This window comes from Rutidosis leptorrhynchoides, chromosome 11 (assembly GCF_046630445.1).
Source record: "Rutidosis leptorrhynchoides isolate AG116_Rl617_1_P2 chromosome 11, CSIRO_AGI_Rlap_v1, whole genome shotgun sequence".
Taxonomy (NCBI): domain Eukaryota; kingdom Viridiplantae; phylum Streptophyta; class Magnoliopsida; order Asterales; family Asteraceae; genus Rutidosis; species Rutidosis leptorrhynchoides.
The window spans coordinates 162,899,109-162,912,736 of NC_092343.1; the positions used below are offsets into that span (position 1 = coordinate 162,899,109).

Consider the following 13,628-nt stretch of genomic DNA (forward strand, 5'->3'; position numbering starts at 1 on the left):
AGGCGAGCCAACGAGGCTTCACTCTTTAAATCTTTTTCTCGCCAATTGTGTGTTTGTGCATTTTTGTGTGTAATGTTTTGTTGTGTTTGGTTTGTTTTTGTTTGTTGTATGTTCTATTAAAACGGTCTACCATTTAAAAGTGATGAACCTTGAGTTCAATATGTTTTCATTGAAAACGATAAATGTTAAGTGTTACAACTGAATTATCGTTTTTCAAATTGCACGAAATTTCTTGTTGGATTCATAAGATATCTGTTAAATAGTAAACCACGAAAACAAAATAAAAAAAAAAAAAAAAATCCTTTCTACTAAATTGAAGGTGAAACGCCTTGAGTTTAACTTGTTTCTTTGAAAATGAAAATGTTTAGGTGTCACAACTGAATTTTCATTCTTCAAATTGCACAAAATTTTTTGTTAAATTCTAAAAGTCTACAGTAGATTGCAAAATATACCTTTTTATCAATAACCGTAAAAATATATAACTTGTAAATCTTTGTCGTGGATAATGATAGGTTTGACGACCGAATTTATCTCTACCTAATCGATAGGAAACAAAGTTTTAAGTTTGAAAATTAGTTGATTTAGGGGTATACAAAAAAAATAGAGTGTATTTTAATTTGTGTAATTTTTATTTTTCATGTACTTGTTTTAAAATTAAAAATGTTAATAATTTTAACACAAAAATAGAGTGTTTTTATTTTATTTTATTTTAAATTTGTTTTCGAAAAACATTAAAAACTTTAACTTTTAATGGATTGAATTTTATAAATTGAAATTATTAAAACATGTATTGAAATTATAAATTTATATTTGTAACGGAAATTCGTGTATAACAACCGAATTTCCGTTACAAAGAAACAACCGAAAAAATTTATAAAAATTTATAAACGGATTAAGATCAGGTCTAACAACCGAATTTCCGTTACAAATATAAATTTATAAAAGATATTTTTAAATTCAATTGATTTTAAGTTATATAAAAAAAAAATTACAGACAAAGCATACGCGAATCGTGTAGACCTACACGAAACGCGTGGAATTCAAAGCATACGCGAATCGTGTAGACCTACACGAAACACGTAAGGTCAAAAAATAGCTGGACATATCAGATCGAGCAGCAGACAGTTTTCACACTCCCATTTTTTTTATTTCTGCTGCTGTGACGAAAACCTAACACAAAAACCCGAAAATCACACCCAAAAACTTAAATTAACACTTCCAATCTTCTCCAATTCTTCAATCTTTCAACATGCCTAGATTGGTAAGGGTCCTAAACCCATTTTACCTAGTGTTCTTCCAATTTTTCATTATATTTCTTTATAGCTTTAATCCGAAGTATATACATGTTCTTGTTGATTTTTGCTTGATTATTGCTATATTATTGTTGTTAGTATGATATTAAACCCGATTAGCATGAAAAATTGATGTTTAATTGGTTATTAAAAAATTAGGGTTTATACAAATTGGGGATAATTGTGAAATTGCTACTGAGGTGTGTTATTTTGGTTGTAATTAAATGTTTTTAAGTGTTTTGTCAGTAGTTATAACTCTTGAACATGATTTTGTTTGTTTGATTTTGTAATTTTTAATTTTAGTATGTTTTTGATAGTTTTTGTCATTTTAATGAATCAAGTATGAACTTTAATGCTATTAAGGATTGTTTAGAAGCTGAAATACACGCAATGTGATTGAATTGAATTAGATACACTTAGATAAATTGCGTGTTTTCACTTGTGAATTAAACTTTGCATATGAAACTTGATTTTTGATTTATGATTTTTGGTTTGTTTCTGTTTTGTTTTGAATCATAGAACTAAAACTTCCAAAGTTGTTGAAATAAATTGATTCATGTGGTGTTGAAAACAAGTTTGTAGGTTGAATTTAGACTCTTTGCTAACATTAACACATCCTATTGGGATGATTTTCTTGTTTTAAAATGTTATGCAGGGACCATTTAGAATGAGGGCATTTAACCAACAACAAGCACAAGATCAAGTTACCCCCGAAATGGAACAACAACTCTTGAACCTACACCCGATCTTGCAATTTCCTAACGAATTACATCAAAGGGTGCAAAAAGTTAAGGATTTACTCATTCTGGTAAATCGAACCATCTCTCCAGTTTACGTTGTTGATTGGGATCCCCTAGGAGACCCAGTCAACTTAGATACACCGATAAGGGAAATTTTAACCCAAAGTTTCACGAATGAATTTGGGGAAATCACGTATTATAATGACTTTGAGAGATTGTTTAGGTTAAATTCTCCTGTATATAGAGAATGGTGTTTAGAATTTTATTCTACCGTTAGGATGAATATACACCCGGAAAATATCGAAGATACTAGTTTCCTACAATTTAGATTGGGTGGTGTAGATAGAGTAATGTCCCTAGGCGACATGACCATGGCTTTAGGGATTTACGACGGTAATGAGATGAATGCTCCAGGTTTTTGGGAATATATTTTTACAGGAGCTAGGTATACAGGAGATTATGATTCTTTGAGTGTCTGGTGCTCTTTTTCCCAAAAGAATACTTATGTAGCAGGCCAAGAATCATACCTTAAGATCACTGATGTTCGCTATCGAATAATTCATAAATTTATAGCGAACACAATTAACCAAAGGGCATTCCTTAATACAGATAAGATTAATTATGTTGACCTTTGGTATTTGGATGCAATCAGAGATAGGGATACATTTATTAGTATACCCTATGGAGTGGCCTACTTTTTAGCCCATTTTGGTAAGGGTGCTAGAGGATCCAGTGACATGTCGGGGGGTCACTATATCACATGTTTGGCAGCCTGGTTCGGTCTCGACCCGAACGAATTAGCACCTCCAATCCAACCGATAGATCAACAGGTTAAAACTTTAGGATTGGAGGTGTATAAGACAGCTAAGGCTATACGTGTAAGGGGTGGGGTACGTAGTTTAATGCAACAGGAAGTTGCTGCTCACGCAGCTATGGAAGAGGATGATGAACCTGCGAGGGAAGCTAGGAGGAGACGCAGAGAGACAGATCAGGCTAGCTCGTCTCATACAGGTACTTCTGATTTCGATATGCTCCAAAATTCTTTTAACGCATTGAGTTTAGATGTACGTAACTCATATCAAAACTGGGGAGTGAGATCAGAAGACCAGTATACTGCTTTGTCTCGGCAATTGGGGGATATTGGGCATACCCAACTAGATCAGTATAATTTTCTGTCTAACATCCGATACGATCAGAGGGGTCAGGGAGCACAATTAGAGTGGGCGCATCATCAGGCATATTTATACGCGTCTAACCCGCAGAATTACGCACCCTCAGCCTATCCTTCATACCCATAATGGCAGACACCCAATGACCCTCTACCTCCACCATATGACCATAACGTCGCCATAGCCGCGAGTCAGGATGCATATAGGCGTTTCTACGAGGAACAACGCCTAAACGAGCAACGGCAGCAACAGCAACAGGAAGAAGGCGAACAGGGAGGCCCGTTTTGGAATCCATTTAACTAGTTCTATTCTTTAAAACATTTTTATTTTTATGGTTTGTAATAACATAATTGTATGGTGTGTATTGATACTTTTTATACTTCTTATGTTTTATTATATATTAGTAAGAAATTAGTGTGGGGTAATATTGTTTTGTACGATTGAAGTACAACCCCATGTTTTGTATGTTTTTAACATGGTTTTGACAGGTACAGAAGAAAATGCAATTAGACGAAACGAAACATCGAATTACATTGTGATAACAAACGTTGGATAAAATCATAGGTAAAACAATTTGAAAATCCAAATGGGTTAACAAAGGAAGTTCCAAATACTTCACACTATTTGTCCTCTCAAATTTATACATTATTATCTGATTTTATGTAATGAGGGCATTACATAATCTTAAGTGTGGGGTGCGAATATATAAATTCTCGAGAACTTATAATTTGGTGATTTTTATCAAGATTTATAAAAATTTTAAACAAATATATCAAATGAATTTTTAAGGTAACTACGAGCGATTAAAGCATAGGTGTCAAAAACCGAAATTATCGTCTCAATACATTAAAAACGCATAAGTTTATTTGTTTAAAACCTATAAAAGAAAACCAAGTATAACAAGAATTTATAAAACCTTATGTTGAGAACCATATATCACATGTTTCTATGAAGTTATTGCAGATATCATTGCTTTGGAACGTATAAACCTGAATATATTCCACTATTACGAGTAATAGAGGATGAATCAAGTCCATCCCGTAAGGAAGTAAAGTCTTCCAAATTGACACACTTGCTAACTTATGTTAGAAGATGTAGTCCAGAACAGCTGTAGGTTGACGAAAAATCTTGAAAAGTCATCCCTAAGATCGGCTGGAAATCCACCTAACCTCAGCATCAAACAGGGTTTTTGGTGGTCAGACTTATCCTAACCATGAGAAGGATATGTTTCGTACAATGGGGGGCACAATGCAAATTAGCTTTTAAGACTAATGAATCTAATCCCCAGAGGGATGATCTCCGTAAAGATCAACTGCATCTATGTTTAACCGCGGTCAACATACATATGCCATAACAAATTGAGGTGTGCAAACTCATGGTTCACCGATGATATTTGGACACGATATAATTTTGTTCTAAAACTTATGCTATTTTATGAATTATATTGTGTAAAACTATTTTTTGGACATTCGGCTTCAAGTTCCATGATACTACAATCATGGGGGCGAATAGCTTGCTAATCGCCGACTGAGACTTCGGTTTTCAGTTACCCTTAACCGGAATTTGAGGTTAAAATCGGAAAACGTGTCTAGTGTAAAAACTAGCATGACATTTTATAAAATCATAAAACGTTTTCACAAGGTCCAATTTTCCCTAAGGATCCAAATTTTTAAACCCTAATCACGAGTTTCATGTTTGTTTCTGTTGTCAGAATTTCGTTTCGTGTGCGTGTGATCCAATAAATACTGTGTTGTGTAATATATTTCATATAGCGTGTGTTTCATTTCGTGTAGTGTGTGTTGTGTGATCTAATGTTCGATAATAAAGATATATATAATGTTCTAATTCTGTTCAAAGATGTAATTGCTTGAGGACAAGCAACGTTCAAGTGTGGGGTATTTTGATATTGCTCTAAACATACATATTATTCGACGCAATATCACTTATATTTCATAGGTTTTTACCATCTACAAAGACATTCAATGAGCATTTCACGAGAAAAACGATAAAAGTAGACAAGAGCTTGCTATTCGAAGAAACAACGATAAAACGATAGTTTTAACCAAATTTATATCAAGAAACGTTTATCCGAATGAAAGTACAAGATAAAAGAAGAAAAGAGTTTAAATGGAAAGTGCCAAATCAGTACACGTCAACACGGGATCAACAAAGAACAAACGAAAAAGAAAAATAAAGAAAACTGCCAGTTACTCTTACACGAATCATGTAGAGCTACACGAAACGTGTAGAATATTGGTCATACGCGAATCGTGTAGCCATACACGAAACGCGTAATATTAGGCCAGAATAGTTTCCAGAACGTGATAATGGGGCGGCTGGCTTTTGATTTTTAAAACAATTCTTTTTCTTAAAATGAGCTACAGCAAAGAACCAACTAAATTTCACCTACTACTTCTATTACATGTTAAATACGGAGTACAGGGGGTGTGCAGAAAGACAACACACACAACAATTACTATAGTCAAATATAGTGTCATTTTATTACTCTGTATAATTAGTTTCAAGTATTTAGGATAGTTACAAATATTAAGGGTGTATTGTTCGTGATGAAGGGTGTTATTGTACGCGTGAAAAGGGTGTTATTATTGTAATTTTCCTACCGTTTGAAGTTAATGAAAGTGAAGATATTTTAGTAAGTTTACTCTGTTAAAATTAGCGTTGTTATTATGTTTGCATATCTATATTTTTATGTTTACCCTAGTGTAATGAATAGCTAAATTTCTATAGTGTTTGCTTAGATGTAGAGCCCCTAGTGAAATGGATTGTTACCATTTGTAAAAGTTAAAATGTAACTTTAGTATTTTTAATATTGAGCCTAGTTAAAAGAACCATTTTTATGTAATTAGGTATTTAACCCTTGCCACTTAATTTATTAAATTTAAATAACGAAAGTTGTTTTTATTTATATAAATTAAGCTTCAACATTAAAAATGATCTAGACGAATTTATGGATAAGTTATTAACACCAATTTAGAAATAAACTTCGGTGGTTTGGGTAATATCAATAAGTACATGACAGTGAAATTATAAAAAGGGAAACCGTTATAATTTGGGTATTGGCGAAAGTCAAAACTAGGCTAGGTCACAATTTAAATACTTGGGGAATAGTAGCTTTCTAAAAAGAATCCGATGAAAATTAGATTTTATTTAGTTAAGTTGTAACCTTATATTTATTCGAAAGAAAAATATAAAGTTTGATACTAGAACATTTTAAATAGGGCGTAAACTTAAAACAATCCATGGACCTAGGGGTGACACAATTAAGTAAACACTTCCATTTATCCCATTTATATTTATTGTAAAAAGTTTTATTACTATTATTTATGAATTAAAATTTTAAAATATAGAAAAATACATAAAAACACTAAAATTCGTAACCAGTTAGTTTGTCACATCGTTTTAGCCATACGCGAATCGTGTATGGTATAGTTTAAAATTAGGGTTTTAGTTATTTTACTATTATATTTAGGTTATTACTTATATTAGTTCTTATAAAATACTTTAATACATGTTAAATCCTAATAATTAGTGTTAATTAAAAGTTTATAATTTATAATTAGTTTGTAATTAGTTAAATTACTATTCCTAATAATTTATATTAATATAATTAAAACTTGTCATTTAGTTAATTTAAATAAGTTTATATTATAATTACTCAAAACAAAATTATAAATATATAGTTTTATTAAAAATTACTATTTTACTAATTACCATCTAGTAATATAATTGTCGCATCATAATTAGTATAATTTCATTTAGTATCTTTTTAAGTTAATTCTTGTAATATTGTAATTTTATTTTATTTAGTAAATTAGTTTAAGTTATTTTCTTTTACTGTTATACTATAAATTCCTAATCCAAAACCCCCTTTAATTAAGTTTGACATCAAAGACTATTAAAAACCATTAAACACTCCATCTCCCTGTGGAACGAATCGGATTTACCAACAAACTAAACTGCACGGATAGGACTAGTTGCCTATATATGTGTGAAATCAACCTAAACTCAATAAAATACCACATATACAATAAATCAATTCGTGTAACAAAACAACTCAAATCCGTTCAAAATAAAGGTTACGATCCAGCACATCAGGCTGAAAGAATTTGGGTACCAAAATTTAGAGATATGAGAGAAATGGTACTTTGAGAAGCTCATAAAACCAGATACTCAATACATCCTGGAACGGGGAAGATGTACAAGGATCTCAAGAAACATTTTTGGTGGCCGGGTATGAAAGCCGATGTTGCTAAATACGTAGGAGAATGTTTGACGTGTTCTAAGGTCAAAGCTGAGCATCAGAAACCATCAGGTCTACTTCAACAACCCGAAATCCCGGAATAGAAATGGGAAAACATTACCATGGATTTCATCACTAAATTGCCAAGGACTGCAAGTGGTTTTGATACTATTTGGGTAATAGTTGATCGTCTCACCAAATCAGCACACTTCCTACCAATAAGAGAAGATGACAATATGGAGAAGTTAGCACGACTGTATTTGAAGGAAGTCATCTCCAGACATGGAATACCAATCTCTATTATCTCTGATAGGGATGGCAGATTTATTTCAAGATTCTGGCAGACATTACAGCAAGCATTAGGAACTCGTCTAGACATGAGTACTGCCTATCATCCACAAACTGATGGGCAGAGCGAAAGGACGATACAAACGCTTGAAGACATGCTACGAGCATGTGTTATTGATTTCGGAAACAGTTGGGATCGACATCTACCGTTAGCAAAATTTTCCTACAACAACAGCTACCATTCAAGCATTGAGATGGCGCCGTTTGAAGCACTTTATGGTAGAAAGTGCAGGTCTCCGATTTGTTGGAGTGAAGTGGGGGATAGACAGATTACGGGCCCGGAGATTATACAAGAAACTACCGAGAAGATCATCCAAATTCAACAACGGTTGAAAACCGCCCAAAGTCAAAAAAAAGCTACGCTGACATTAAAAGAAAAGATATAGAATTTGAAATTGGAGAGATGGTCATGCTTAAAGTTGCACCTTGGAAAGGCGTTGTTCGATTTGGTAAACGAGGGAAATTAAATCCAAGGTATATTGGACCATTCAAGATTATTGATCGTGTCGGACCAGTAGCTTACCGACTTGAGTTACCTCAACAACTCGCGGCTGTACATAACACTTTCCACGTCTCGAATTTGAAGAAATGTTTTGCTAAAGAGGATCTCACTATTCCGTTAGATGAAATCCAAATCAACGAAAAACTTCAATTCATCGAAGAACCCGTCGAAATAATGGATCATGAGGTTAAAAGACTTAAGCAAAACAAGATACCAATTGTTAAGGTTTGATAGAATGCTCGTAGAGGACCCAAGTTCACCTGGGAGCGTGAAGATCAGATGAAGAAGAAATACCCGCATCTATTTCCAGAAGATTCGTCAACACCTTCAACAGCTTAAAATTTCGGGACGAAATTTATTTAACGGGTAGGTACTGTAGTGACCCGAACTTTTCCATGTTTATATATATTAATTGAGATTGATATTTACATGATTAAATGTTTCCAACATGTTAAGCAATCAAACTTGTTAAGACTTGATTAATTGAAATATGTTTCATATAGACAATTGACCACCCAAGTTGACCGGCGATTCACGAACGTTAAAACTTGTAAAAACGACATGATGATATATATATGGATATACATATGGTTAACATGAGATTATGATAAGTAAGTATCTCCATAAGTATATTAACAATGAGTTATGTACATATAAACAAGACTACTAACTTAAGGATTTCGAAACGAGACATATATGTAACGATTATCGTTGTAACGACATTTAAATGTATATATATCATATTAAGATATATTAATATATCATAATATCATTATAATATAATAATTTAACATCTCATTAGATATAATAAACAATGGGTTAACAACATTAATTGAGATCGTTAACTTAAAGGTTTCAAAACAACACTTACATGTAACGACTAACGATGACTTAACGACTCAGTTAAAATGTATATACATGTAGTGTATTTAGATGTATTAAAATACTTTTGGAAGACTTCAAGACATATATCAAAACACTCATACTTAACGAAAATGGTTACAGTTACTTTCCCATTCTTTTCTTTCATCAAGAATTCTAGTCGTATTCTTACCCGTATTATACACAGCTTCAAAACGTACTTACTATGGGTATATACCAATAGGAACTAGCATGGGATTCCACACTTGATTATGTCATGTATGACTAATCAATTTTAACTTCTACCATGATCTAGTCAACTAACTAGAACTCCTTTTAACCCCACTCACCACTCACCAATTACCACTCATCATTCACTCCATTTCACTTCCAATTCTCTTTCTAATTCTCTCTCAACACACACACACACACTATTATGAACGTATTTTTCCAGTAGTTAATCATCATCTTCATCAAAAATCACTTCAAGAATCAAGCTATAATCATCATAGGAAGAACACTTCAAGAACACTTCAAAAATCCCTTCAAGTTTACTAATTTACCTCCAAGCTTTCTAATCCATTCCAAGTAATCATCTAAGATCAAGAAACCTTTGTTATATACAGTAGGTTATCTTTCTTATTCAAGGTAATATTCATATTCAAACTTTGATTCAATTTCTATAACTATAAACTATCTTAATTCGAGTAAAAATCTTACTTGAACTTGTTTTTGTGTCATGATCCTACTTCAAGAACTTTCAAGCCATCCAAGATCCTTTGAAGCTAGATCATTTCTTGTCACTTCCAGTAGGTTTACCTACTAAACTTGAGGTAGTAATGATTTTCATAACATCATTCGATTCATATATATAAAACTATCTTATTCGAAGGTTTAAACTCGTAATCACTAGAACATAGTTTAGTTAATTCTAAACTTGTTCGCAAACAAAAGTTAATCCTTCTAACTTGACTTTTAAAATTAACTAAACAAATGTTCTATATCTATATGATATGCTAACTTAATGATTTAAAACCTGGAAACACGAAAAACACCGTAAAACCGGATTTACGCCGTCGTAGTAACACCGCGGGCTGTTTTGGGGTAGTTAATTAAAAACTATGATAAACTTTGATTTAAAAGTTGTTATTCTGAGAAAATGATTTTTATTATGAACATGTAACTATGTCCAAAAATTATGGTTAAACTCAAAGTGGAAGTATGTTTTCTAAAATGGTCATCTAGATGTCGTTCTTTCGACTGAAATGACTACCTTTACAAAAACGACTTGTAACTTATTTTTCCGACTATAAACCTATACTTTTTCTGTTTAGATTCATAAAATAGAGTTCAATATGAAACCATAGCAATTTGATTCACTCAAAACGGATTTAAAATGAAGAAGTTATGGGTAAAACAAGATTGGATAATTTTTCTCATTTTAGCTACGTGAAAATTGGTAACAAATCTATTCCAACCATAACTTAATCAACTTGTATTGTATATTATGTAATCTTGAGATACCATAGACACGTATACAATGTTTCGACCTATCATGTCGACACATCTATATATATTTCGGAACAACCATAGACACGCTATATGTGAATGTTGGAGTTAGCTATACAGGGTTGAGGTTGATTCCAAAATATATATAGTTTAAGTTGTGATCAATACTGAGATACGTATACACTGGGTCGTGGATTGATTCAAGATAATATTTATCGATTTATTTCTGTACATCTAACTGTGGACAACTAGTTGTAGGTTACTAACGAGGACAGCTGACTTAATAAACTTAAAACATCAAAATATATTAAAAGTGTTGTAAATATATTTTGAACATACTTTAATATATATGTATATATTGTTATAGGTTCGTGAATCAACCAGTGGCCAAGTCTTACTTCCCGACTGTGAAAGTGAGTTATAGTCCCACTTTTAAAATCTAATATTTTTGGGATGAGAATACATGCAGGTTTTATAAATGATTTACAAAATAGACACAAGTACGTGAAACTACATTCTATGGTTGAATTATCGAAATCGAATATGCCCCTTTTTATTAAGTCTGGTAATCTAAGAATTAGGGAACATACACCCTAATTGACGCGAATCCTAAAGATAGATCTATTGGGCCTAACAAACCCCATCCAAAGTACCGGATGCTTTAGTACTTCGAAATTTATATCATATCCGAAGGGTGTCTCGGAATGATGGGGATATTCTTATATATGCATCTTGTTAATGTCGGTTACCAGGTGTTCACCATATGAATGATTTTTATATCTATGTATGGGATGTGTATTGAAATATGAAATCTTGTGGTCTATTGTTACGATTTGATATATATAGGTTAAACCTATAACTCACCAACATTTTTGTTGACGTTTTAAGCATGTTTATTCTCAGGTGATTATTAAGAGCTTCCGCTGTCGCATACTTAAATAAGGACGAGATTTGAGTCCATGCTTGTATGATATTGTGTAAAAACTGCATTCAAGAAACTTATTTTGTTGTAACATATTTGTATTGTAAACCATTATGTAATGGTCGTGTGTAAACAGGATATTTTAGATTATCATTATTTGATAATCTACGTAAAGCTTTTTAAACCTTTATTGATGAAATAAAGGTTATGGTTTGTTTTAAAATGAATGCAGTCTTTGAAAAACGTCTCATATAGAGGTCAAAACCTCGCAACGAAATCAATTAATATGGAACGTTTTTAATCAATAAGAACGGGACATTTCAAATACTGGGCAGGAAAAACTACGGTTTTCGCTAAAAACTTCAATTTCGATCGATTTTGACGTTCTAAACACAAACCAAACCGTTAGAAACCTAAAAAACTCACCCAGTAACAAAATAAACACAAAAACACAAGATTTAAACGTAAAAATATCAACTTTTAATCAAAAACCCGTTTTGACCAAAAACCCTAGAACTCAAACGATGAATTCGACTCAAAAACTTTTAGATCAACAAGCCTTAGCTCTGATACCACTTTGTAGACGATCTAGGACCTTAGATTAAACGTTATACCTAAAGTAGAGGCAGAAAACACTAAACTAGGATGAATCGAATACGTTGTTCACTTTGGGATCAATCTAACCAATGAAATATAGATAGAATCTACGCCTAGATGATTGTATTCGGTTGGGGTACGGTCTGGGACAATGGTAACAGCGAAATACGACGGCTAGAGGGTGTAGGGTGTGTAACCTAACAATATAACCCAACACCCGTATTTATATATAGTTACAGCGACCATCGGCCGGTGGTCTCTGACCTACGGCCGACGGTGTAAGTCGCTCGACCGATGGTCCCTACCATCGGTCAATGGTCTGAGCTGCCAACCAATCAGCTCTAAACCATTTCACGTCATTGCTTAATCAATTCAAACACAAAGTATCAATGACAATGTTTATACATGACTGAAATGTAAACGACAATACAAATAGAACTTATTACAATATAGAATTCGGGATTATGCACCAACACCTAATACTTTAGCAACAAACATCCATGAAATAACTATTTTATACATTCATTGTTTGAATACAATATACATATTACATTTCCAAATAGTGCTTATACAAACATTAATATATCTTTGCATATTTACTGTGAATCGAAAATAACTTTACTACACACATAAGAGAAGTTGATGAAGTCAGCATCACGAATTGATTAATTTTAGGTTTCAACCGCACAACAAACAATTACTTATATGTATTGTCTTGTTTGAAGTCTTAAAAAACAGGAACACTGAGTGATCCAGTGTTGAGCAGATGTGGTAAGATCTACAATACCAACTAACTGAAATCAGGATTCAGGTAATTAAATGCTAAACTCACATTAAAATGATTTTCGGGTACAACATACCTCTCTTAATCTTGCGTTAATTTTGAAATCTGCAATATCATCAGCTCGAGTTTTGCCTATATTTATAATTGCTGTAGCAGCACCGGCCTCATGAGCTGCTCTGTACGATTCATGTAAATTTCTCAATTAAACATACAAACCACACACAAAAAAAATAATAACAAAAGATAGTAACGTTTTAGTCAAATAAAGTTGCATGAACATTTGTACCTGACAAGTCGAAAAGCAGACAATGGCATAACCGATGAACCAAGAACAAGAAAAGCATCACACCTTGCAGAAGCTTCCATAGCTACAATCGCTCTATCTTTTGGTACATTATCACCAAAAAACACAACCTTCAAACAGAGACACGTTATACCAATTAGTCAAGTAGATCCAGTAATAATGGATTCCATGTATTGATGATACTAGTAAATAGATTTGGGGTACATCAGGTTTAAGAATTCCATCACATTTTGAGCAAGTAGGTATGTGGAAATCTTCTTCCCAGAATTTTTCATCGATTTCAATATCACCGTCTGGTCTTTGTTTCATCCCAAAACTCTTGTCTGAATTGCTATTATA

General features: G+C 32.8%; 1 protein-coding gene across 1 annotated transcript; it reads right to left on the minus strand.

The window, feature by feature from the left end:
- Window positions 1–12,705: 12,705 nt before the first annotated feature.
- LOC139877549 (NAD-dependent protein deacylase SRT2-like) lies at window positions 12,706–13,628 on the minus strand. The gene is made up of 4 exons (XM_071864985.1): window positions 13,494–13,628; window positions 13,272–13,399; window positions 13,062–13,161; window positions 12,706–12,979 (listed from the first exon to the last, which is right to left on the minus strand). The coding sequence occupies exons 1-4, from the start codon at window positions 13,596–13,598 to the stop codon at window positions 12,929–12,931; spliced, it is 384 nt and encodes a 127-aa protein (XP_071721086.1). The 5' UTR covers window positions 13,599–13,628; the 3' UTR covers window positions 12,706–12,928.